We start from the raw sequence: 26,894 nt of genomic DNA, 5'->3' as shown, positions 1-26,894 counted from the left end.
GTAACTGTGGGCAAATGAGAAATATTTCTTTTTCTTTCTTTTTTTCTTTTTTGTTTTTTGAAACAGGGTTTCTCTGTGTTAGCCATGGCTGTCCTAGACTCGCTTTATAGACCAGGCTGGCCTTGAACTCACAGTGATCCACCTGCCTCTGCCTCCTGAGTGCTGGGATTAAAGGTGTGCGCCACCATGCCCAGCTTGAGAAATATTTCTAAATTTTGCTCACTTCCAAGTACAAGTGGGAATAATATAGCTCTACCTGCCACACTGCCTGGCTTGAAGTCACAGGAAACTGGGGTGTGAAAACATTTTCAAAGTTACTCGAAAACACCAAGTGAGATATACAAAGTGTTCATCAAGAATGATATAGATTAAATAAGAAAAAATTCAATATGTACAAAGGAAAGAGATAATACTCGCAATTATTTGCTTGCTGCTCCAGCTTCAGTGATGTGGCTCAGAGGACAAGGTTCCTTTGGGCCAAATGGGGACGAGCCTTCATATGCTTATTTGGTGTTCATTGGTTTGTTTGCTGCATATAGCACAGCGTAGGCTCTCACACATCCTAGGCACACTGTGTCCACTGAGCCACACTACTGGCCCTGGTCTTTTCTGGAAGTCATGATGGCTACATACAGATCTTACTTCCCTCGCCTACCCCACCCCCCTGCCCACTACACATAGTTTTAAAAACCCAAGCAAGGAACCCAGAAAACTCCATTGATTTGGTAAAAGGGCTTAGGAAACTAATTCATAGAACCTATATAAAACAGTAACATTGACATTATTCAAAATTCGAGTTCACAGGGACCTGGGGCAGTCGTATCTCCTTCCAAGTGTACATTGCTAATTGGCCCGATTGGCATCGCTTGGACACTCTTCTAACCCCAAGGGAGCCAGGTCCCCTGGAAGGCTTTCTTAAGTATAGAGGAAATGCTTGATCTTTTAAAATCTAGTAGATCTATGCAGGGTGTGGAAATAACTAGTCTAATTATTGGAATAAATGGAGTATTCCATTCCCTAGTGATTCAATACACTTGGGAGTTTCCAGCCTTTGGAAAAGAGTAAAAACTCATTTTAAATTGAATTACTTTGTCATTTCCATTCATATTCATTGGATTGTTTAATTAAGTTCCTTCTTTTAAAAATTAAAACGTCAATACTGGTCACTAGGCCATTTTTTTCCTTCCATGTCAGGTTAGAAACAGCAGGTAAATGGCTGTGACGTACACGATGGCCTTTGGTCTTGAACGCAGTCTTGCAGACTGATGGAACATGTAGAAAGGACTTCAAACATCTTTCTCTTAAAAGTGTATGTTTTCTCTGACCTGCACTTGAAGCTTCCCTCTTGTGAGGCATACCTGGTGAGAGATGATGTCACGCATGTACTGGCACGTCTGCATAGACATCTGTTTGGATGAATAGCTCTGTGGAGAGCTGCTCTCAATGAATGTCGCCTCTCGTGAAACTAAAGTTCAGATGATGAACTTTGGGTCTGAGGGAACTATTAATGAATTCTTTCTCAAAGATTTACTTATTTTAACTTTATGTATAAGAGTGTTTTGCCTGCACGTATGTATGGGCACCACATGCGTACCTGCTGCTCAAGGAAGCAAATAGAGGGCATCAGATGTCCCGGAACTGGAATTCAGATGGTTGGGAGCTGCCACGTGGACACAGGGAATTAAACCAGGGTCCTCTGCAAGAGCAATGAGTAATCATCACCACTGAGCAACCTCTCCAACCCCCAATAACCCTTGGCGGACAACTCTTTTCAGCAAAGTTGTCAAGCAAACATCCAAATGAGGGCTCTAAACAAGTATTTGTTGACTGAGTTCCATTCTGTAGCTCTTAGATTGTGCCAAGCACCTCTAAAGAGGCTTTGAGACATGGCAAAGACATAATCTATAGCAGTTGTTCTCCACCTTCCTAACGCTGTGGCCCTTTAACCCAGTTCTTCGTGCTGTGATGCCCCTCAATCATAAAATTATTGTCATCGCTACTTCAGAACTGTAATTTTGCTACCGTTACGAATCATAGTGGAAATATATGTTTTCTGATTATCTTAGGCAACCCCTGTGGAAGGGTTATCCCCCAAAAGGGTCGCGACCCACAGGTTGAGAACCACTGCCCTATAGTGTTTGGGGGCAGCCTGTTGGAACTGTGGAAGCCCACGGACCTTCACACCTAATCCAGTTCCAGTGGTCCGTCTCCTCTGCAGGGGTTCCCAGGGCACATGTCAAGAAATAGTCTTAGAGATTTCGTTTGAAATTACTCACACCATTGCTGGAAATTTCTTAGGCTAACCTGCTATTAGGCTATCAGGCTACTAGCGCCGCCCTTTGCATCCACACAGCCTCTGTGGCATGCTTTGTATTCGTTTATGTCTTCGTATGTACACCTTCCTGGGCATATCAATTGTGACTAATTGATGACTAATCCTTCTAGGATGCCTGTAGCTGTGATAAGTAGCTCCCTTTTCAAAGAAAGCTCTTGTGCAAAGACACTGGAAAACTTAATCTTCGTTGGGATTTTAACAGCAACGTGAAGGAAGAGAGAGCATGCTGGCATTCCGGTCCCATTCCACCCCCCTATTCTCTTTAAGTCACCAGAACGTATGGAACAGTAGCTTCTTCCAAGGCTCAGCTGTGTCTCTGGCAGCTCCACACAGTCCCTGCGTGCTGTGATGGGCTTCTGGATTGGCTGATGGCACTCTTTTGGGGCTCTCATGGTACTGTGATACTTTCTTGGGGCTCTACAGTGCCATGGTGCTTGGCTGGGGCTTTGGACAGGTTTGTGGGGGCTCTGGACTGGGCTGTCCTCCTAGGGTGAGGCTCTACCTAGGCTGTGATGGTCTGATTAAACTTCATCCAGAACCTTGTTCTGTCATGGCACTGTGGATTGGCCAGGGTACTCTGTGTTGAGGGAAGGCAGTGGCCTACCCAGAACCCCTCTAGTTATACTTACCTAGGCATGAGGGGTCACATGTTTTATTTGCTTTAGAAAATTCACTGATTTGGGAAGTGGGATATACAGGATTAGAAGGTTGAATATAGAAGACTCAGACTCAGGCCTTGTTGTTGTTTTCTATTACTTTAATTTCATGTTGTAACATTTACCCAGCTCCATAGAGAAGTATGGGGAGATTGAGAATCCAGCCACAAAGTCACTTGTTTGCCATTTTTAATAAACACAAATAATTCCCCTTTTCCCTCAACTCTACATTCCTTGGCTCATTAAATCAAGTTCAGGCCCTTAATTTTTTTTTGGCAAGTTGAGGTAAAATTTCAAACTCTGCATCCCCCTGAGAAATGCTTACTCAAATCCTGCAGATCAGGCCCAAATCGGTTTCTGTCAAGCAGCCTAACACCTCACGTTATTATGAAATGAGAGATTGTTAATAGGGGGCTTACCCTAAGAAAGGCTGACTTCAGTGCCAAGCCCCATGGCCCAGCTGCATTTGTTTGTGTCCCGACTTCGTGTTTTTCCACTCCTAGTGGAAATACCAAAAAAAAAAAAAAAAAAAAAAAAAAATCCAAATGTATTTCTGCCAGGAATACAGGAATGGAGTTTACTCTGCAACTGTGGCACAAACATAGAGTAGACATAGCCAGGTGAGCTTCAGGACGGAGGTGTGGACTGCCATACCCATGTACCTAGATCCTCAACACCAGGACACTCCAGAGGCCGAGACTGGAAGAAACTGGGCATTCTGCCTCAGACGTTCTTCCTTAGAAGCAGAGGCTATTGGAGATGCACCAACATGTTTCCACTGAACATCAGTTAGATAACGGCTCAGGAAATGAAGTAGAATTTGATGTATTAACTAGGAAGTGGCAGAGGAAGCCAGGCATGTATTTTATTTGTTATTATTTCCCTAATATCCTCAATTATGTGGCTCTCCCATCAGAGGATCCGATCTGTTTGCCTGTGATGTTGGTTGTCCTCACTGGTTTTGGAAGCTGGGTAACAGACCCAGGCCATCAGGAAATAATGTGGTTTTTTTTTCTCTCTCTCTTTGTTTCCCAGGCCTGTCCCAGGCTCTCTATCATCTCTGCTCCATCTCCACAACAGACAGAGGCAGCCCATGCCAGCCTCCATGCCTGGAACCCTGCCCAACCCCACCATGCCAGGATCTTCTGCCGTCTTGATGCCTGTAAGCATTTCCGGGGTGTGAGTGGGGATGGGGGGGTCTTGTAGTGATTCCCCACTAGTATTGAGGCTCTAGGAAGGAAAGTAGGAACTGAGATCTGAGCTGCCTGGGAAGAAGGTAACTGCCTCTGAGTGCATTTGAGCTGTGGACCATGATGCTCAGGGTACTCGGATGCCCACCCTTAGGCATTTTCCTGTCCTTTGGGGCTTTACTGTAGGCCAGGGTCTATTCCACCTGTTGATGGCGAATGGAATTTGCTCAGGGAGATATTGTTTTATAGCTATAGTCAGCCCTCTGTCTGTGATTCCATACCCACAGTTCAGCAGACCATGGACTGGAAGTATTGGGCTTTTTTTAAACGTGTATTTTATGAACACGTACAGAATTTTTTCATTGATAGTATTCCAAAATGATGCAGTTAGACAACTTTTTACAGAGCATCATTATTGTATTAGGTAGGATAAGATGATATAGAATAAATGGGAGGGAGATGGAGATTATATGCAAGTACTGTGCCATCTTGTAGGAGGGACTGAGCAGGCACAGATTTTGGCATCAAAGCAGAGACTGGTATTCTAGCGCTCATTTGGGTAAATACTGAGGGGTGACTGCAGCCCCAAGTCCCCATCTTAAATCATATAGAGGACCATCAAATGGACAGTGATGGCTCCAGACAGGACCTGAGCATTAATAACAAGGATTACATGTAATAGCTGGTAATCTGGATGTATGCACATCGTGCTCTACAAATGGTTGCATGTACTGAGTGTTTGCTATATGCTGATCCCTCTGCAAGTGCGTCATCAGCACAAGAAACAGTCCTCTGAGGAGGTCTGTAATGGTCCCCATCTTTTGAGCGAAGGCAGCTAGGCCAGTGACTTGCTCATCCGAGAAGCAGAGCAGCTGGATTTTGGACTCAGGAACCCTGGCTCCAAAGTCTTCTCTTCTTTCAACGATGGGCACATTCTCTTTTCATTCTTGGCAAATCACTGAGGTTCATACATGTGTGCTGATGTCACAGAGGAAATAGTGGGTGCTCACAGGGTCTCTGCCTAAGGATGTCCAGTTGGTAGATGATACAGTCAAGGGCTAAATTTGACTCCTGCTTTACTGATTTCGGTTGAACCCAGGGTCTTACTACACAGCTCAGGCTGGCTTTGAACTCACCTCAACCTTTAGTGCTGGTTATCAAGCATGCACAATTACACCTGACCTTAATTAGTATATTAGGTATACTGCTTCCCCTGTCGCTCTCCTTCTTTAGGGCTTTCTCCCTTTCCATCTTCCCGTTCGGTCCTGGCATTATGTTTTAATGAACAGGACCATGGGAACGCTTGGAGGCCCTAGAAACAGTATAACAGCCAGCTAGCAACTCTCCCACAGCACACTGAGCATGAACATCTTAGCATCTTAAGGTGCTGTCAACCTGGCCGTGCCCCTTTGTCCTCACGGTAATCCCACGGGGATTCCGTTGGCATAATTTCTGAAAAGGTCACTTAGATGAGAAGTTAGAGGGTGAAGCAGCTGACAGTCATGGCAAGATAGAAAGCCCACGTTGTCTTTTCAACAGATACAGGAAGTCAGCCTGTTCAGAACCAGTGTTTTGTGTAACGGGAGCAGAAACGATCCTAGATAGCTTGTGTGTGTGTGTGTGTGTGTGTGTGTGTGTGTGTGTGTGTGTGTGTGTGCTTTTTTTTTCTTTTTTTTTAAAGAAATTAAACCCGATTGCTGACTCCTCATCAGGAAGCCTTAATCAGGCTGTTCTCACCTCCACCTCGTAGCTGGAATATTTTATCCTTCTAGAAACTGGAAAGCAAACCCACCTGGGTTTTAACCTCCCTCTCTATAGAGTCCTCGCTGGGATAAAGGTCTGATACTGCTTCGTTTCTCTTACTGCCTGGCCTCTGGGGGGTGAAAGTTCTATGTAAGGCACATTTCTTGAATTCTTCACAGCTTAATTACAGCCTGCAAATGTTCTTAATGATACTCAACTTAAGAGCACTTAAAACGGGTTAAATGGTAAATTTTGTGTTAAGTATATTTTATCACAACTCAAATGATTTAAAAATAGAGTACCTAGGCTGCCTGGAGAGTTAGAGCGCATGTGGGAGTGGATGTAAAATTTTGCTGAGTCGTCAAGGCCTTGGGGAAATTGGCCTTCATTAGCTTCTCTGGACACCTTTCCCACACCCCTGCTGGATAACAGGTCAGCTGCTCACCGCTAAGAGAAGGCTGAGTACTCACCTCAGAAGAAAGCTTTTTAGCTGGCACCACCTGACTGCACAAAACAGCATAATAACCAGATGCCTGTGCCAGGGGTCAATGCAAAAGGAACCACAGTCACCGAAGCCCGGCAACCTAAGCGACCTTTCCGGGACCATTTACCTCAAGATGGCTCTCAAGCTGGCCCCTTAGGGAAGTTTCCACACTCCACTTTGAACTTTCATCCATAAGAAAGTCTCTACTTCCCAAAATCACACAGGCTAAGTTAGGGTATGGGGCATCCCCAGATTTCTAAGCTCACTTCAACCCTTTGGTAGAGATACAGTGAAGCATCAATTTGCCCCCGACAGAAAGCCTGGTTACTTTCTGCATGATATAAGTATATTTGATCTCATTTAGTCTTTGAAAAGTACTCATTTTCTCCTTACAAGAAAATATTACTGATCACATGCATTCTTACTGTACTGATGCAGAAATTTTGCTATGCAAGTTGATTAATCTGTAAATTCAAAATCTGAAACTTTTTGAGGGCAGGAGCAGTACAATTTAGCATATTAACTATATATAAAAAACATTAATGGGTTTCATGTTTAGACATGGCTTCTGTCCCCTGGGTATCTCCTTAAGTACATGCAAATGATCCAAAATCCCAGAAGGTCTAAAATTGAGAAAGACACCTACTCCATAGTACATCAGGTAGTGTCCTCAATCTGTAACTACCCAACAGGATCCCCTTAAGATGTCGGAGCGATGCTCAGGTATAGCAGTCTGCTAATTCTAAACAGTGGTAGGCTAGCAAGAGGGTACATGAGCAAAGCTGATAACGGGTAATATGTAATCTGCACTCCAGCTTCTATCTTTCCTACAGAGAGCCTGCGTCTGCTGTGGAGCTGACACTATAGCTGTGCAGAATCTTGGCCAGGTTAAGAGTAGGAGACAGGCTAGGAGCAACGTGTGTGTGTGTGTGTGTGTGTGTGTGTGTGTGTGTCTGTGTGTCTGTGTCTGTATCTCTGTGTGTGTGTGTTGGGTAGGGTGGGGGTGGGGAGTGGGGGTTAAGGTTCTGTTTCTGTTTTGTTTTTGAGATGAGTATTATTGGGTAGCTCAGGCTGGCCTAGAATTCCCTATATAGCCTAGAGTGTCCTCTAAGTTACGCTCCTGCCACCTTTGCTCACCAAATGCAGAGATTACTGGCGCACGTCACCATGCCTTGGGCCCTTTTGATCATGTTAATGCACTGTAACTGCAGGAGACAGAGTTGCTTTAAAATTAACGTGATTTTTTTCTTATTGCCAAATGATTCGTGTTTACTATATAAAATTTCAGGTAAACTAATGTCAAAGGCCTCCTAAGGCGGCTATTTAAGTGTATTATAATAATCTTTTAACATTTTTATGCATATATTCTTCTTTATAGCAACAAAAATAAATATGATTGGTGAAGGCTGAAGTGCGGAGCAAAGTAGAAACATTTGGTCGTTTTCTTTGGCGATGTCTGCCAGACCAGGTGGTTCTTTCTGGCATGGGGAATCTTCTTCAGTGCACACAGAACAGGGGCTTCTTTAACAAGCTCAGGCTCAAGATTCAAGTGTGCGCTACTCGCTACACCAAGCGTGTGGTTTCTTGGCTCTCCAGTGAAGTGCTTGATGACGTCTCCTGACCCCGACCGAAGCAAAGTGCAGCTTCGTCTGTAGCCTCCGCTGCCCTTCTCACTCTTCTAACTGTGTTCCTTTCTTTCTTCTTAGATGGAGAGACAAATGTCAGTGAACTCCAGCATCATGGGCATGCAAGGCCCGAACCTCAGCAACCCCTGTGCTTCTCCCCAAGTTCAGCCGATGCACTCAGAAGCCAAAATGGTAAATAAGAGCTTCGGTCGCCCTTTCATTACACTGTGCGTGCAGATCGTAACATGGCACTCTGTTCTAATTCCGAACCTCAGCTAAGAGAGCGTGCCGTCTTGGTTCTGGTAAATAGGTATTTCTCTGGAAAGATGGGTTGAGAGATTGGCTTTGTCCTCCAGGCGTTTGTTAATAGGTTTTAGGCGTCAGATAATTGGGACATGTGATTGGCTTGTGATGTTAAGGAAGGTGGTGCTGAGAAATTTGGAGAGGTGTATAGGAATTAGGGTAGAATATGGCTATGTGTTTATCTGCTCATTGTGTGAAATAGCAAAGTACTATAGAACTCCTCTATAACCTAGTTATATCTTTGATGTCACTCTTGCTATCCAATGCATTAAAACAGACCTTTAATTCCTAAGTGTCCACAGTTATAGGAATACTGCATTACTACTACTACTATTATTAATTAATAATTATTTGACATAGCTCTTAGGTATGACACTGGTTTGAAAGATGGGAGTCTTGTTTTCTGGCCGTCTTTATTTGAAAGGCATAGCCACACTTGACAACCTTCAGTGGGGGGCACTGAGGTCAGTCTTCCTATACTCCGAGATGGACCTGTGTGTCTATATCCTACTGGGTCTTAATAAAGGAAGTTCTCATCTGTCTTAGCTACATAAAGTGGATTTTCTGAGATTATTTAGCAGAGCTACAGGAAGTAGTCCATTCATTTCTAATATAGTTACATTCCAACACCATAGTTCACATCAAATGGCTGAAACACACTGCATATTTCCTTTCTTTGCTTTTTTGGTATAAGGTAAGGGCAGTGTTTTCAGGAAGTGAGCATGTGTCTGATATGCGTCTGATGGACAGCTTGGCTTATGTTTGGCAGTCATCGTGAGGATGCTTTGGAATTTTCTGAAAGTTAGCTGTCATGCTGCAGGGCTGTGGAGTCTGTTCTAATGCCCCCCCCCCACCCCGTCTGCTTTGTCACTTATTTTGGAAGCCTCACCCATTTGACCTATAATTTCTTGACCCCAGGAATCAACCGAACCCCTAGTGCTGGCTACCCTGGGTAAATGCAAACTGTGGTCAAGAAAGCTCTCTTTGCACCACCACAGGCCCTGTGATGTGCCAGATGGCACGGCAGCCACAGCAAAACTCGCTAAGTCTTTTTGGAATCGGCAAATATTTTTCAGTTCAAGCCCCCACAGAGCCAAAGCAAATACTTGCTGGCAAAATAAAGTTCAAACTGGCATCTGTTTTGGAGACCAAAGTAACGCCATTTACCTGCCTCCTTTTTAAAGGAAAATAAAAATGAACTATAAAGGTGCTTAAGAAGAAACAAAAAAGAAACAGAATTCAACTATTTGTATATGTGTGAGTAAATGTGTTGGGGCTGTGTCTGATACCTTCTGTTCCCAGCTACAGGATCTTCCTACTTGGTCTAAAATATGTGCTCTTCTTACAGACAAACTAAAGATGGGATGCAAAAATATGGTTTCAAACCACGTGTCCCAGACAATCAACTATTAGTGAGTCTTAAAGTGACTATTCAACTAAAAAAGAAAGTAAAAGGAAAAAGAATTCCCACCTCTTTTCTTGCTGCCAAAGAAGGAAAATGCTTCCAAAGGTGGCGCAGGTTTATAATTATTTACATGCATGAACTGAATCACATGATATGGCAAATTAGTTCTGAGTAACGTCAGCTGGGAACAAAAGAGAATTGGTCTGTTCTTATAAGAAAAAAAAAAAACAGTGTTACCCCACGAATGCTCGCTGAGTTAAACACACAGAGTGAGCACCATGCTGCTGATTCATGTTCTAAGTGAATAAATATTTCCAGGCTGGTGATGTCTGGACTCATGAACTTGATCTCAGAATCAGTGCCTGGGAAGCAGGCTTTTCTCTTTGCGCCCAGCTGTTACCTCTGCTGGCCCTACAGTGACCAATACACTATCCCTGAGGGGAAAACAGCAGCGTTGGCTGCAAATGTTGGAAGAATAGCTTCACTATAGCAGCTTGGAAAAGTGTCAGGTGGACTTAGCCTGGTCAATCAGCATTTCTGTTCCTGTTCTGCTCGTTTCTCAAACTGCTTTACTCAGTTGTTGCCGTCTTTTAACCATACACTATTTTCTAGCAGCTTTTGGGCTGCACAGATTGAAAAAAAAATGTTACGAAGTACCAAGCAGTAAGGGGAAAAAAAAAGTCTTCCATGATTTTAATGTCAGCCAGAGCCTCCCCAGGTTTCCCTGAACTGCGGGCTTTGTTGTTCTATGCCTAATTTTCTTCCTGTGTGAGACTGGAATGGATTCCAGATTTCAATGGAGACTCTTGTTTCACTGTTTTCAAGGACTTTTCCTAAGGTCACACATGGGCCTTTGTGATGAATGTGTCCTCGGCAGGGTGTGTTCTCAGAGCACACTAGAAAACAGCTACCAAGGAGGAGCTGCCCTCACCTCACCGCTACAGCCTGGCTCTCCTGAGGATGCTCTGTCAGAGGCTTCGTTTCAGATTCCCCGCTGGGTCCTGACAAAAGCCACCATCCTGAACTTGGAGGTGGATGAAAATCACAAAGGGAGGCTTATTTCACTGTACAACTTGGCTAGAGGCTCACTGAGCAGAAACTGCCCATTAGATCGCATCTGTCTGCCTTGCTAGACGTCATCCATTCTCTGTTGATGAAATAGGGGTCCTTACCAAACTTGAGGGTGCACTAATTTGGGACAGTTTAACTAAAAAGCATGTGTGCTAGTCTTTGATTTATACCTACTTTTACCATAGTGCTGACCGGGTATTGGTTAAAAGTTGTATAGGTTCCTAGTGAGCTTCCTGTCAACAGCCATACAAGTGTATACAGACATATAGGCTTACATTTGAGGACCATGGATATACTGAAATCACTGACACCCTTCCATCTTTCTAATCACCCTAAATTACAAGATCTTCCTACAGAATCTTGGTTTCTGGGTATCTAAATCGGAAGTGAGGTCTGAAAAAAAAAAAGAAAAGAAAAGAAAGAAAGAAGAAAGAAAGAAAGTCACTAGGTACTTGGGGGATGTTTTCAGCATTCAAAGGAGGAAAGGAGAGAAGTGGGGAGGATTGGGGTGAGCATCAGGAGAGAGAAAAGGAGAAAGGGAGGAAAAAGGAGACAGCGAAGATAAGGCCAGTGCAAAGCATCATGGGACAGGCATCTTTCCAGTCTGCAGCATGGGAGTAGGAGTATATATGAGTTGGGAAAATTTATTCCTTTGTTTCTTTGCTGTTTTTATTTTCTTCTCTTTTACTTTTCTTTGAATGGTCCATGGACTACACCTCCAGGTCTTCTTTTATTTTGATTTTGATGAAGAGTTAAGTTACCTAACCTCACATTGAGCATGTTAGGTAGACCAGGCTGGCTCCAAGCCTTTGATTCTCTTGCTTCAACTTCCCAAGTGTGTGATCCTAGATTGCTTCCTTCCTTTCTTTCTTTTAACGTTCTAAGTTTTATTAATGGACAAACCACACGGCCCATTTAGACAGGACCAAATCTCCAGGTTAAAAATGTTGAACTCCATCTGGTAGGATTGATTGACGACCACGACGCAGTATAAAGCCTCAGTCTTGCCATCCTGTGAATCCTTACAGTCCCAACTTCGCTCTCCTCCAGTGTCTTCTCTTGGAGTGGTACCCAATATTGCTACCAGTTTTCATCTGAATCCATTGAGGAATAGGGCGACTTTGCTTTTGTTTCTTGACCAGGAATCACTTGATTCTGAAAGTCTTGTGAGAAAACGTGGCAAGAAGCCGAGTCTGATGCACAGCACACAATGGCAGGGGATGATACTAAATTTCTTTTAGTGGGAATCAGACAAATTCTATATAACTTTGGGTGGGATTTTGTTGTAAAGGAATCTGTAGTAAGTCTGGAAGGTGAGTGAGCTGCAGGATGGTGTTGGTGTCCCTGTCTTGGGTCTCACTGTAGATTAGGTGACTACCACAATGAAAAGCTAGTTCCAGTGAATGATGGCATAGGCCCAGCTGTCCTCAAAGGCTCCGGCTGCTCTGTTGCTTTTACCTCCAGTTTGAACAGGGTTAGTGAAGGCTGCACAATATTGCTCCTGGGGGAAGAAGTTGTAGATGGCTGAGCCTGACTTCGTCCCAGAAAGCACATGACCAAGTGTGTTGCCCCTACTGGATAGCATGTGAAAAGAGGTTTAAAAACTGGCTCAGTGAGTGACACATCATTTAGCAAAACCTAGTCTTCAGTTCCAATGACAAAGAGTCTTCTGTTTTGTCTTCTTTGACACAGAGTCTTCTGTAGCCCAGCTGGCCTCAGACTTCCTAGGTAGCCTAGGAAAATGACCTTGAATTCCAACTCTTTCTGCCTCCATCTACCAGAATGCTGTGATTGCAGATGTGTGCCCTCCTACCTGACTTATGCCGTGCCGGGAATTGAAGCCAGGGCTTCATGCATGCCACGTGAATGCCAGAGTCCAGTGACAAAGCTTTCAAACACAACATTGAACATTAGAATTAACATGACAGGGCTAGCTGATGTCAGTAACCAATGGATTAAATCATTTACTTTAATGTACATGTATATGCAGATGGTGGGTCTGGGTTAGTTTGGACCTCCGGATCAAGATGCCAGAGTTGGAGGGTCTCCCTCCATTTATCAAGACCTTGGTGGACCCCATCATGGATCCAACTCTGCTGTCTCTTCACCCAACACATTCTGCCTCCATTGTGTACACCTCGCCCATATACCCTCACTTGATTGACAGGCAGCTGCTCAAAGAGAAGCCCTGAACTATGAAGGCTCCTAGAACTGTAAAAGGCCTGGGGAATGAAAACTGAATTTAACCAGGCTATATAAAGTGTAGTTGAAGCCATGCAAGGAACCAACACTACTAAGGGGAGTGCATGAGATGGAAGCTGGTAGAGCACAAGGATGGGCTGAGAAGGAGAGGATAAGGCCGAATAAAGTCTAAGCGGAGTGATGAGCTGGTAGAGAGTAGCCAACTGAATTCTGTTTCTTTGGATGATATCTCAACAGCGCCCATCATGTCCATCATGTGTTCTGCCATGAGAGAAAAGCAACACACACACACACACACACACACACACACACACACACACACACACACATATATATATATATATATATATATATATATATATATATATATATATGTTTTAGAAAACAGAAGTTGGAATGCCATTCCTCTCCTAGGAATTGAAGGCAATCAATAGCTAACGATATTTCTTCCACTTTGATGGACTGGTCACACTGCATTTCAGTCATTGATTGTCAATACTTCATCTAAAGGGGTGCTGGCAGTTAATTGAATAAGTACTTAAGTGTGTGTGTGTGTGTGTGTGTGTGTGTGTGTGTGTGTGTGTGTGTACAGAAATAAAAGACTGGAGAGGTAAGACCTTTAAGGGATGGGAGCAAGGACTAAGACAGGCCCTCTACCAGAACAGGGAGACCACACCCTCAAGAGACTGAGGAAGATCAAATCATCGCTAAAACACAAAGCTGAGCTCCCCTCTTGGACCTCTGTTTTTCAGCCTGGACTGTGGCTTTGTTGGCCAGCACCATTGATAAATCACCAGCAGTGCTGCTGCTGGCTCCTGGCTTCCTCCTCGCAGACTGCAGACAGAGAATCAGGGTGGTAGTGAGCAAGCCTTGGTTAAACACTCACTTTATTTTGAATGTCAACCTGGGTGTGCTTGTGTTTGCCTTTACCCTCCCTAATTATCAAGTGGGATGACTGTTTGCCCTGTGGTGCCCCTTGGCCGCCCACTGTCCAACAGATAAATCACAGGCAACCCTGGCTCCCTGCAGAGCTGCCTGGGGAGTTTATACCTCTGAAAGGCAGCCTCCTCCCGCTGCTCCTCTCCCCCTTCCTCCTCTTCCTCCTCCTCCTCCTCCTCGTGTATCTCTCTGGCACCCCCTCAGAAATGCAGGTCTTCGGTTTGCCTGTTGGCTTTAATCAGCCCAGGTTCCATTTCCTAAAAGTGCAGGAGGAAAAAGCAGAATCTCCCCAGCCGCGCAGGAAGTGCAGTTGACTCTAAGGAAGCTCTCATTAACTTTTGAGTCATGCTAGTGGCCATGTGTCCCTGCAGCTAGTAATCAAAACATGATGAGGGGCTGGACAAAGTGACTATATGTTTTTTTTTTTTCAGAACCCTCTTGCTTTGCTCTTGTGAAAACCACTGCCCAAGGAGCAGACTAACAGGAATTATGTAAAAGTCCATGAGAATGTTTGCGCTAATCTATTCAACGTGTCTCATTTTATAGTCAGTTGGTGTGCCTCCTCAGAGCACCGTGGTAGAAAATAGTAATTGTCAGCATTAATGAGGCCCTTGTTTTGTATGTGGCAGGAAGAATAGGAAGCACGTTGTAATGTCTTCTCATTTAACCCTTCAGCAGTCTCCTGAGAGCAAGTCTGAGAGGTTTTGAAAGCACACGCAGCTGATGAAAGGTGGTGCTGGCACTTGATAACTGGACAGTGACAGAATGAGTTCCTATAGCATTTTGTTCCCTATGGGTCAGACTCCCAAACTGAAGAGGACGCGTCTCTTCAGAACAAGAGTTAGCGATTATCAACAAATTACGAAGCCCAATGAGGCTTGGGAATATTTTAAGGAAAGCCTTCCCTTTGAGAAACAAAGGTCTGAGGTTCAAGTCAATAACTTGTCTAAGGTTGCAAACTGTCACAGGAGGAAAACTTGCCCGGGATTCCCGATTTCCAAGTTGAATGTAGTTGCCTCTTGCTGTGCTAGCCTGGGGCTGTCTCATCAAGCCAGCTGTGGGCAGTGCTCTTTCCCAGGTGCCTCTTTCTTTGAGCTGTTAGAGCAGAAGGTGATGCTGTAAAGTGTATGGCAACAAGAGAGGTCGTGCTTGCCTTTTATGCTGCTGGGAAACATAATAAGGCATCTGGTGGACCAAAGGCATGGGCCCAGTTCTTTGGCTGGTGGTGAGACTTGGTGGCAGAGACCTGGGGCTGTCAGGTTATCCCATCTCCAAGCCAGCCTAGGAATCCATACCACTTGACCTCTAGTACAAATAGTCTGGTAATAACTTTTCCCCCATGTCTCATCACTGTCTTCCTGAGGCTCTTTTGGATCTGGTTTGGCCCTTTGGAGTTCCGGATTGTGTTGGGTAAGGGCTGTGGCTGCTAAAGCATACAGGGATGTTAAAAAAAAAAAAAAAAGAGCCAAGCTTAGCTAGGTATGGTGGCACAGCCTTGCTGTTCCAGTGCTGAGGAGACCAATACAAGAGTCTCCCTACAAAACTGAGGCCTGATTAGATAATGTAGTGAGGCCTTGCCTCAGGAAAGAAAGTTCTCAGGTCCAGAGAGATGGCCCAGTGGTTAAGAGCACTGGCTGATCTTTCAGAGAACCTCAGCATCCACGGTGGCTTACAACTGTCTTGTAACTCTAGTTCCAGAGAATCCAACGCTCTCTTCTCATTTTCACAGGCCCCAGGCATGCACATGGTGCATAGACACACATGTAAGCAAACACTCATTGTCATAATAAAATGAGAAAAAGGAAAAAAAAAAAAAAAAACCCTCTCAGTCAGATCCATCTCTTTCCTTGCTCTCCCTGCACCGAGACATTCTCCTAGGACTCATTGTCTTCTGGGTTTTATTTCTTTCTCTCCCTGCCAGTATCCACCCTGGTTTGGTCACCATGACAACAGGTGAAATACAATCCCCCACTGCTCAGGGCCTCTTGTCCTCCAGCCCAGCACGTGCATCGCTGGGTCTTGTTTTTGTGTTAGTTTAATGTTCCCGAGCCTGAACTCAGACGCATCTGGACAAGGAACACACAGTCTGGTTGGGAACATTCCCTGTCAAAGCTTGCGGGCGTGTCCTCCCCTTGTGTCTGTGTATGTGCGTGCGAGAGCACACATGCACACACGTTTCCTTGTCTGCATCAGAACACCATGCAAACAAGCTCTCCTTGTGTCGCAAAAGCCAAGGAGAGAAAAGAAAGCCGGGGCAAATCTGCTTACTGGCCAATCCTAGCCATCCTAGTCTGCAGCAATAGAATTCAGTTTCTTTTCTTGGAGTGGATATAATTTACACTTTCTAAGAGTTTAGCCAACATAAGTAACCATCGTTTGCATTGTGCCTTAAAATCTCTTTAATGTGCTAGAGATAGAAGAGCTGTCAGGAAACTCAGACTTAGGGCATGATAGAAGCTACAATGTTGATATTAAGCATAGTTTTATCAATGAAGCAAAAGGGATTCAGCCTTCAAGTCTAAAGTAACGAAGTACTTTCCTCCACTGGCATCCTTTTAAAATTCCCTTTGTATCCCATTCATCTGGAAAGTTAGCTCAGAGTACTATGTGACTGTCATATTCACCTTAGCATGAACTCAAGGTACCACAAGGTTCTTGAAATTAAATCCCATCAATACAAGCATCCTTCAACTGAGTGCCTTTCCAAATTCTCTGTAGTCACAAAAATGGAAGGGGCATTTAAATGGTTGCGCACCTGTGGCCTCATGTCCTCACATAGGCAAGTAAGGAAGAAGCTTGGAGCATAATCTGGGACCTGAGGAGTAAGGGACACACAGGTAGAATTTCAGAGCCCATCAAGTGTCTCATTGACCTGCTTTTTTTTTTTTTTTTTTTAATTTTTATTTAGTTTTATTTCATGTGCATTGGTATGTAGGTTTCAGATGCCTTGGAAGTGTAGTTACAGACAGTTGTGAGTTGCCATGTGGGTGCTGGGAATTGAACCCAGGTCCTTTGGAAGAGCAGACAGTGCTCTTAACCACCGAGCCATCTCTCCAGCCCCTCATTGCCCGGTTTTGTGGAATGTCCTTCGTTGGCACTGCCGACCAGCACACTGCCTTTTGTTCTCACAGCATGCAAGGCTTCAGCCTGGCTTTTGCTCATCCCAGCTCCTCCTCCAGGCACTTTCCCAGTGCCACTCCCAACATCTATCTGGCTGCCTGGACTACCCACTTCTGTCCTTTCTGCTCACAGTCCCCTGGGGCTCTGCAAACTGTCTTCTTATCAGATTCCACTCAAGTGTGTCATCTCCCAGGAAGGCTCTTCAGGTGTGCAAGAGGGCGGAAGTCATACCTTCTTTGAGGATGGGCTCAGTTTGGCCTCTGTTTCTCTTTTTTCTCACCAAGGAGCCCTCACTGATCATTATCAGCTTTCCTGCCTCAGTGCCACCATGTAGGCTCCTTAAAGCAGAGGCCAAGATGACTTTGTTCCATGTCCCTAGTTTGGTATCTTTCCTAGTAAATAGATTAATAACATGGCGGGGGGAAGTCTGATTAACTTCAAGGTATTATGGTGACCTAATATGTCATCCAAGATGGTGGCTGCCCTTGCCTTGTTTATTTTATTTTTTAAGCTGTAGGCAAAGGCTAGCTTTTAACGTAAATAATTGGCCGATGCATGGGATATTTTCAGGATCCAGGGAAGCCTGTGACAAGGAGATGCTTGTCATGTCCTTCCCACAACTCACCAAATATCTATATGAGTACCTGGGTTCAGCCAGCCACAGCCAAGAGCATCGCTTGCCAAAGAGGCCAATGACGAGGGACTGAAGGTCTGAAGGTGAGGCAGCTTGATGTCAACAGCATCGACATTTTAGTATTTAAATCTTCTTAAGACAGAATTCAAGGGAAAAAAAGACATGAATTTGTAGATTTCATAGATTCCCGAATAGCTTAAGCTATGGCTAGTATATGGTAGTAAACTTTTAGTGATGAGTTAAAATTAAATTTTCCTTTTGTATTTTCCCTTTTGTGTAAATTTAGTACCACGTTGCATATTAACTGCCTGTGTTTTGAGTTTTTCATATTGTGAACATTTGCTCCTATCATGAAGCATCCTTCAAAAAGCATTTTAATACTTACATAATTTATACCTTGGGCATCACATATAAATGAACTGTTCTGTTATTTTCATCTCAGGATATTTGGATCCTTTTTTTGCTAGAAATAGTTCTTTAATCACAAAAGTAAAACAAACAGCTACCCTGAAACTATTTAATTACCCCCTTGATTGTTTCCTTAGCAGAGAGTCTCAGGATTACAATTAATAGATCAAAAGGAAATAAAGTTTAAATACTATATGTGCTTGTCAAAGTCCTTAACATCTGTACCAAGCTTATTCCTTCCTGTGATACAGGAGAACACGACACACTCCCATCTTACAGCCTCTAAGGAATATTAAGCATTATTATTTTTGAAACAAAATATTTCTCAGTTTTTGTTTGCATTTTCTGTAGCTTGGCTAATGTTGGACATCATTTTCTGTATTTGTCCACTTAACTCTCTTCTTAACTAAAACTGTGTGCTTTAAAACTGTGTGCTTTATGCATGAAGCTTCTCTCTCTCTCTCTCTCTCTCTCTCTCTCTCTCTCTCTCTCTCTCTCTCTCTCTCTCTCTCTCACACACACACACACACACACACACACACACACACACACGCTGGGGATTGAACTCAGGACCCTGCTGTGTTACTGAGATGCTTCCTCAAGATTCTATTCTCCAGCTTTAAGACACATTTTCTTTCTTCTCTTCTGTCCTCTTCTTCCCTTTTCTCCTTCCTCCCATGTCTCCTCTCTTCCCTGTTACAGGGCCTTACTGCATTGCCTAGGCTAGTCTTGAACTCTTGAACTAAAATAATTCTCTTCCTTCAGCCTCCCTAGCAGAAAAAGTGGTCTTTCTTACCTGGACTTGGCGCTAGTGTTCTCAGGGGGTGGTGCAGAGCAATCTGTCTTGTCATTGCATTTTTTCGGTTTCTGACTAGGTAACCCTCACCCCTGCCTTACTTCCCTAATTATGATTCTGTTCTGTAAGCTCAAGTACACACCTTAAAATATCCTTCCAGTACATTTTTTTTCTAGACTTTTTGTTTGTTTTACCTCACTCTTTTTCTTGGAAGCAGTGTGTTGTGGTTTTCTTTCTAATCTCCTTAAGCTTTCTGATTTTTATAGTTACTCACACTATTTATTGCAAAGCTCTTGGCTTCCTCGTTGTGGCTCTACCACATCTTCTGTGCTTCTCTCACCACCAAGCCTTTCTTCATTTAAACACTTACCTCAGTAGCTTCAGTGTCCGTATCACTCACAATGCCCGGGGTAGGAGTAAAGATGCCTGCTTCTCTCCCAAGCCAATCTCTGGCCATCTCACTGTAAGAATTTATATTGGCTAAACTTCACCATCATTCTCGAGGGCTGGATGCTGCTGAGTCCGCTCTCAGGCCTAAGCTTTAAACAGGAAGTATGAGAAACTTAGGCCTCATGGGGGAGGTCAATCATTTTAAAGCTGAGTGAGTCCTCTGTTAACCTGGCTCTTACCTCCTTACCTGTCTGGCTTCCTGAAGGAAAGAACTGAACACCTGGCATATACCTGGCACCAAGTATCTATTTGTCTAACCAATGTATATGGATTATTAATATACAGCCATATCAAGTACACACTGAATGTTGGCAATGGGTTCCGTTGCCTTCTGTGTTGTGGGGATTCAGTGAAATACTATGTGGAAACCGCTTCAACCACATAGTGCCATGCACTGTGCTATTTAATCCCGTTTAATCCTCTGACATAGCCATCTCATTTGCATAAACATATGAATCCATATCTAGAGGACAATGCCCAAAGCTAGGCAGCCAAGAAATGACAGTCCAGTGATTTGGGCTGCAAATATGGGCCTCTGATAGGACCCTTTAATGCTGAGTGTTTGTTCTGATGACCTAAACACGCGTGGGGATTGAACTGCTGTAACAGCAGGGAGGCAGGCAGGCAGTACTTTAATAATGGTGCAGTGCTGCAGCCTCTCTTTCTTTTAAAACCAGTCAGGAGGCTGGATGGTCCTGAGGCATTGTCCAACTTGTGTGCATACATACATCTTTTCCCTGAACCCAAGGACAAGAACCGTGTGCTGCATAGGGGGCTCAGCTCCCAGCTGCACCCAGAAGTTCAAATCACTGCAGGTCACAGAAGGTGAGCAGTAAGATTTGAAATTCGCACTTCCTGGAGCTGAGGACTTGAACCCAGGATATAGTGCTTACCTAAGTTTGAAATCTTGAATGCTGAGTCAGAAAACACCGCCTTTATGTATCCTTAATAGTAAATGTAGTTTGTATATTAAGGTCTGAGTCACTTTCACGCTAGTCATTAGGCTGACCTCGGATAGGAACTATGGGTTATATTGAAATTATGAGTGAGGTAGAGCTGTTTTCTCTTGGAGAATCAAGAAGCAGCACCAAATCAGGGCTGTCTGATTTAGCTGTTTCACCTTTTATTCGCTTTCTTTTCATTTCTGCGTCTAAAACATGGGGGTAGCTGACAACAGGACTTCCTTTTATTGGGTCATTTTGGAGGTTAAATAAGATAATCCATGTACCACATAGTAATTTGTTTCAGCATGTTGTTTTCTTTCCTCATCCCCATTTCCAAGGATGCTCCTCTGTTGCTATTTTAATTTGAGATTAAAGCGTGCTTATATAAACCCTACGGTTGCAGAGAGCAGAGCAGAAAGTGGGGCTATGAGAGGAAGTGACTTACTTCTGATCATTCAGCAAAGATGTGATAAACCAGGCCATAGAATTAAGGCCCCAGCTGGGGCTGGAGAGATGGCTCAAGGTTAAGAGCACTGTCTGCTCTTCCGGAGGTCCTGAGTTCAATTCCCAGCAACCACATGGTGGCTCACAACCATCTGTAATGTAATCTGGTGCCCTCTTTTGGTGTGCATAAAGACAGTGTACTCAGATACATAAAATAAATAAATCTTAAAAAAAAAAAAAAAAAAGAATTCAGGCCCCAGCTTCCTTTAATCACCATGTCCTCAATAGAGACATGGGTATAGGAACCCATGGGATTTATGCAGACGTTACTTTGATTTTACTGATGAGGTTAAAAAAAAAAAAATGTGTAAAATAAAGACATCCTTTAATTATTTTCAAATAGTTAAAGACTTGCTTTACAAAACACTTTAAAGCAGAATGTTTTCAAATTCCAAGCCTGCAATTGTTATATACTTAACTAGAATTTAGGAATAAGTGATCTGAGTTCTTAATCATAGGAATGTAATACTATCTTTGCCATTGAGTATTTTAATGTTACAATGAATACAAAGGATAAGATTACACAGAAGACTAAAGGCTCACCAAGCAATATATATTAAATTCCATTGCTTAAAATAAGCATTTACTAGGGCTGTACAAATGGCTACAAGTTTTGTAGATACTTGGAATATGTCTATCTCTGAGACTCAACTGTATACTCAACATGACATGAGCACTGCCATTCCTATTATAGTGTTTTCCTTCTAAAATACTTAGGATAATTCTTGGTTCAAATAAGGACCTCCCTTATACTCTGAAAAGTGGTCCAGCTAATTGTTAGCAACATTGGTCTTCAGTCCCTTGAACTCAGGTAACTGCATCCCTAGGATACTGTTAGAAAAGCACTTTGCTAGCAAGCCCTTTGGAAAGAGGATGATAACAGAATGTATAAAGTTGGTTATCTTCAAATCTAATGGATTTGAACAGCTGTTCTATAGACCAGTGTGATCTATTTAAGAATATAGGATCACAGCAAAAGCATGCTCATCTCACTCCATCACTGTAGCAAACTCCATCTCCTGGGAATTTTCTTGAGGAACAAGTCTGGATAGAGCCATGACTTAATGACCAGAGTTGTCTAAAAACAAATGGTTCTAAATTCCAGCTCAGCATAAAACAGAGTGTGAGTTTGTAATGGAAGATAAGATAAAGGGCTGTGTCACTTCCTCAGGCAAAGACCGTTTGTCACCAGCAATGTCATAATTCATTTTGTTGCAACAGATCTGGTTAACAGGTTTGTCGTAAGGAAATGTCTCTAGCTTCTATGGGGCAATCGGCTCACTCATTCATCTGTTAGCCCAAAAGTCTTTATTGAGCACTTGGTCATTGGAGACACAACAATAAAGACATGGTTGTGCTAACGGAAGCCTTTAGGTACATGAGTGGGTGGCTAAGCATGACGTCAAGTGTGGTGACACAGATGCAGAACTGTGGATCTCCCGTAGTGGTGAAGGGGGTGAGATTGCTCAGCACCCCCAGGTAAGGGGACTCCCCGTGCCTCATAGTTCAAGTACAGTAGCTTCTAGTGGCATATGGATATTTAAATTCTAAATTCACTAAAAGAAATAAAAATATAAAATACAGTGCTGAGTCTCACTGTCTGAAGTTTAAGTATTAATAATTACCGGTGGCCTGTGGTTCCCATAGAACACAGCACAGATAGGAGCCTCCCACCACTATCGAAGTGCCTATGCATCAGCACTTGCTAGTCTAAGCAAATATGAAGGGTGGGAAAGGTTGGTTTTCCATGGAGAATATACACCTGTTAATCCCAAAGATGGGAGGAGAAAGACCGCTGACCCATTCATAATGGTCAAATTACTTAAAGCAAGCAATTAATTAAAGCAAGCTTTTTAAATTCATGTACCTGGTCTTCCTCACCCCAAGGTGGGGTTTGCGAGGTCAGCATTGGATGTGAGGAAGACAAAGCTTTTATAGCTCAGGGGTAGGGGGTTTCCAAATGGGGGGTTGGGCAAGTGCAGCTCAGTGGTAGAATGTTGTACCTGACTTACATGCAAAAAAACCTTTGTGTTTAAGTCTCTACACACACACACACACACACACAGACACAGAGAGAGAGAGAGAGAGAGAGAGACAGAGACAGAGAGACAGAGATGCGCTTATATAAAAAGGTTCTTTTTAGGTGAGCCTACTAATCCAGGCTTTGTAAGCCCCAGCTACTTCAGAGCTGGAAACAGAAGGGCCACAAACACAAAGCTATCCAGACTACAGAATGAATTCAAAGGCAGCCTGAGAAACATAGAGGGACTATCTCAAAACAAAAGTGAAAAAATGTGCCTGGGGGTGTAGTTCAGTTGTATAGCACTCACCAAGCATGTGGGAGACCCTAACTGTAATGCCAACTACTAGGGAAAATAAAAAGTGTATGCAAGTGCACTGTTCGTGCGCGCGCGCACACACACACACACACACACACACACACACACACGCACACCCACGCACGAGTGTGTATTCAGGAAACATTTGTTGTTTTATGACAAAGCTGTGATTTTATACCAATGCATAAGACACAACCCCAAACTCTAAATAACTTTCGTGCACACTACTCTCAGAGGGAGGCTCATTTACTTGAGTGTAAACACGTGCGTATGACAAGGGAGAATTGGACTTGAGGCTGCCTTACACTCTTGGTGAAGTTGTTCATGATCAGGGTCTTGAAGATCTATTAGGATTCAGACAATGGGGAGGGAGAATTAAATTCCTTACCTTACTTTACAAAAACAAAACAAAACAACAACAACAACAACAACAACAACAACAACAACAACACCCTTGAAGTTTGCCTAACTTGGTGTAGCTTTGGAGTCCAGCAAGCATCCTAGACAGGGAATCTCTCCTATTGGCATATATTCATGAAAATCTTTCTACTAAAACCTCTCTTTGTGCAGCAGGGAGTTTATTTGGCTCTGCCAATGTACAAGGAACAGCCTCCCTTCTAAATGGTGTTAGTGTGGATTAGTTCAGGGAACCTGAGCCAGATCTTGTTTGCATTGGGTGGCTGAAGAAAGGAAATGGAGGAGTGCTGCGGATTATGCAAATCACTGACAGATATGTCAGTTAGAAGCACTAGAGCCTAAAAAGGTGGGTTTTCCCTACCTACCTACCTACCAACTGCGATCTAGCTCACATTTCTGGAATTACAGGGAAGACAACTCAGACAGAGGCAGTGAAAATGTCAGTAAGCAACCAGGAACCTGTGACGTTTGTCCTCTGGGTTATAGAATTCAGGTCTCTTAAAATCTGCCTCTGGCATTTTATAGGCAGGTTTCTAAGTAGCAGAATCTGCCAGTGACCGCTTCCCTTTTCCCTGGTATTTTAGTTCTGCTGGGAAGGTCTGCCACTCAGATACTGGGTTCCTTAGCAGCCGCACGGCCTTCCGTTGGTTATGATGTCCCTGTTGGCACATCCTCAGTCTCTGACATCCTTCTGAAGGAGTGTTCCAAGTCGTCCCAGGGACGGTGGACTCAAGAGAATGAGAGGGGTCCTGGTGAACAGCATGTGCAGGATGCAGGGAGTCCAACGTACAGCAGGTCTCTCGAAACTGTGTAACACCGTGAGTGACATATGAGGCAAAGCACTTTTCCATACTTCCATTAATAATCGCCTTTAAAAAGAAATTACTATGGTGTACTTCTTAATCATTTTCAGTCAAAACTTCTTCAATATAGGTAGCCTTTCAGAAAACAAAACGGGCAATGAGGAAGATAGAATGAATGTTTTGGGAGAAAAGGAAATGTTACTTTTAATGTTCCATTGTCATTTAATACTCGTTTCCTGAAATTTCTAAATGTTAGCTAAACGTGAATTTACTCATGTAAAAGAAACTCCACGGTACATGTGGCCCCCTGGCTCCTGTGTTCAACTTCTAAGCACCATGCGATCATTTGAACATCCTGCCTGGCCGCGTGGGCAATTTTACATGTGTGGCAGCTGCACTGGCTTCTACTTGATTATAAGGTCCTGCATTCCTCACCACGCCGAGGAACTGAGCACCTTTCCAGTGGGTTTCCCAGAGCTTCCCTTGGAGCTGCCTGGTGGAGCGTCGACATGCAGTTCCACTTTCCCCAAGTCTCACTTATGTGGGTGGCATTGCCACTGTGTGTGTAGAAGTCAGTCATTCAGAACTCAAAAAACACTTCTCCTCCCAAGACATGTCAGAGACAGTGACTTTCCCAGGGCTACCCACAAAAGCCCTTTTATTCCACAAAGCATCTGAGAGCTCCCTACATGTTGATGGAAGGGCAGAGGGGTGTGGGACCATGGTCCCCTTTCACCACCGTTCGCAAGGACAGCACTTGTTACTTGTGGTGCTGGCTGCCACTTGGGCTTCTGAGAGAGAAAAGAAAAAGGATTTTTCACGGAAGAGAATTTGGTCCCTAGGCACACACATCCTCTTGTACAGGAATAAGATGTATTATTTATTTATCAGATAAGATATATTATTTTTCTTGTTGTTGTTGTTGTGTGTTTCGGGTGCTGGGAATTGAACCTAGATTTCTGGCTTGCAAGCAAGCACGCTCCCTTACTGAGCTTCACCCTAGCCATTAGGCATGGAGACGCGTCTATTCTTCTGAAAGTAAGCATATCTTGATTTTTTTTTCTCTTTTATCATTGTGAGCCTCATTAATGACAATTCTGTACCATTTATTGATTTACAAACCAAAGGTATAATGATCATAAAACAGTATAAAGCAATGTCACTGGGATTCAATCCTAACAAGAGCTCATATCTCCTACTGTTTTAAGAAACTGACATTTTCATAGACCTTAAAAATAGCCACAGTGAGCTGTTCCCACATTCAATTGACATATTGTCACTTTTTAATGTCAGAAAAATTGATTGGTTCTTTTCAGTGCAGAAACTGTGGAGATGAGTGATGGCCATGGTCTACAGAAAGATGACGCCTACCTGCTGTGAGGGCTGAGCTCATTGGAACAATTCTCTGTGCTTGCCTCGTGTTCAAATAAGAGTAATCCTTCATCTTCTCCTCAGCTTTAGCAATGCCAGTGTAGTCTGGCTAACATTTTTTTTTTGTACACCTGGAGGATATATTCATAATCCTTGAAAACAAAAGTCATTTCCCACCAACTCCCATATCCATTTGTGACGTGCCTGGGAAATTTCCAGGCGCTATCACATACTGTGGGGTTTTTTTGTTGGTGTTTTTACTATGTGGGAATGGAGTTGAGGGGGAAAGATCAGATGGGGTGGACAATAGAACCCAGAGAGATGGACAATAGAAAACAAAGGAAGCTGCCCCTGTTTTGGCTTATGAGAGTTGCTGTAAGAAAAGCACCACAGCTGTTTGGCTTTTTAAACAGCAGGCTTCATTGCCTATCGTTCTGGAGGCTGAAAGTCCAGGGTCAGTCCATCTATAGGGCTGGTGCCTTTGAATCACTAAGGTGAGAAGGATCTATTGTAGGCCTTTCTCCTTGGTTTGTAGAGGACCATATTCCTCCTATATCTTCAAAGTCTTCCCTCCGTGTGGGGTCAATAGCTTTCTCCTCTTCCTCCTCCTCCTTGTCCTCCTCCTCCTTTTCTTCTCCTCCTCCTCATCCTTCTTCTTCTCTCCTCCGCCTCCTCCTCTTCTTCACCCTCTCCTCCTCTTCCTCACTTCATTTTGTCCTTAAAGGACCTATCTAAAATCACAAAATCACTCTGGGGTATTGAGAATTAGGAATTAAGCACATAAAATTGAGTAGACAATAAATAACCTAAAGTCAAAGAAGCTTCCAAAAGCAGATCTTTACATGTAAAACACCTAGAGGTTGGGGAGGGCTTGCTGTGCAAGTAGGAGCATCTGAGTTTATATCTTCATTGTCTACATAAGAAGCTGGCCATGTGGTCCATGCTTGCTACTCGAGTGCTGAGACGCCAAAACCAGGAGGATCTCTTAGGCTTGCAGGCCGGCAGGTCTAGCGATACATTGAGTTACAGGCTTTGTGAGAGAAGCTGTCTCAATAAATAAGATGGAGAGTGACGGAGGAAGATAACCCAGGCTTGTGCACGAGCATCCATGGCTTTGTATGCACAAAGGCAAATGCATATAATCACATAGACCTG

The 26,894-nt window shown here is 43.6% G+C and overlaps 1 protein-coding gene and 1 pseudogene across 3 annotated transcripts in view; one reads left to right on the top strand and one right to left on the bottom strand.

The window, feature by feature from the left end:
* The window catches only part of Creb5 (cAMP responsive element binding protein 5), a 393,776-nt gene that overhangs the window by 300,048 nt on the left and 66,834 nt on the right, over positions 1-26,894 (top strand). For all 3 annotated transcript variants that reach the window (XM_051152346.1, XM_051152345.1, XM_051152347.1), the window contains 2 exons: positions 4,027-4,153; positions 8,115-8,225. In XM_051152346.1, coding sequence (XP_051008303.1) covers positions 4,027-4,153; positions 8,115-8,225 — 238 coding nt within the window. The remainder of the gene's footprint in view (positions 1-4,026; positions 4,154-8,114; positions 8,226-26,894) is intronic.
* Positions 11,789-19,368, bottom strand: LOC127194801 (60S ribosomal protein L39-like; annotated as a pseudogene).

Source organism: Acomys russatus, chromosome 10 (genome assembly GCF_903995435.1).
Source record: "Acomys russatus chromosome 10, mAcoRus1.1, whole genome shotgun sequence".
Classification (NCBI taxonomy): domain Eukaryota; kingdom Metazoa; phylum Chordata; class Mammalia; order Rodentia; family Muridae; genus Acomys; species Acomys russatus.
Note: the sequence above shows the minus strand (reverse complement) of the source record. Positions and strands in the feature narration are given on the sequence as shown.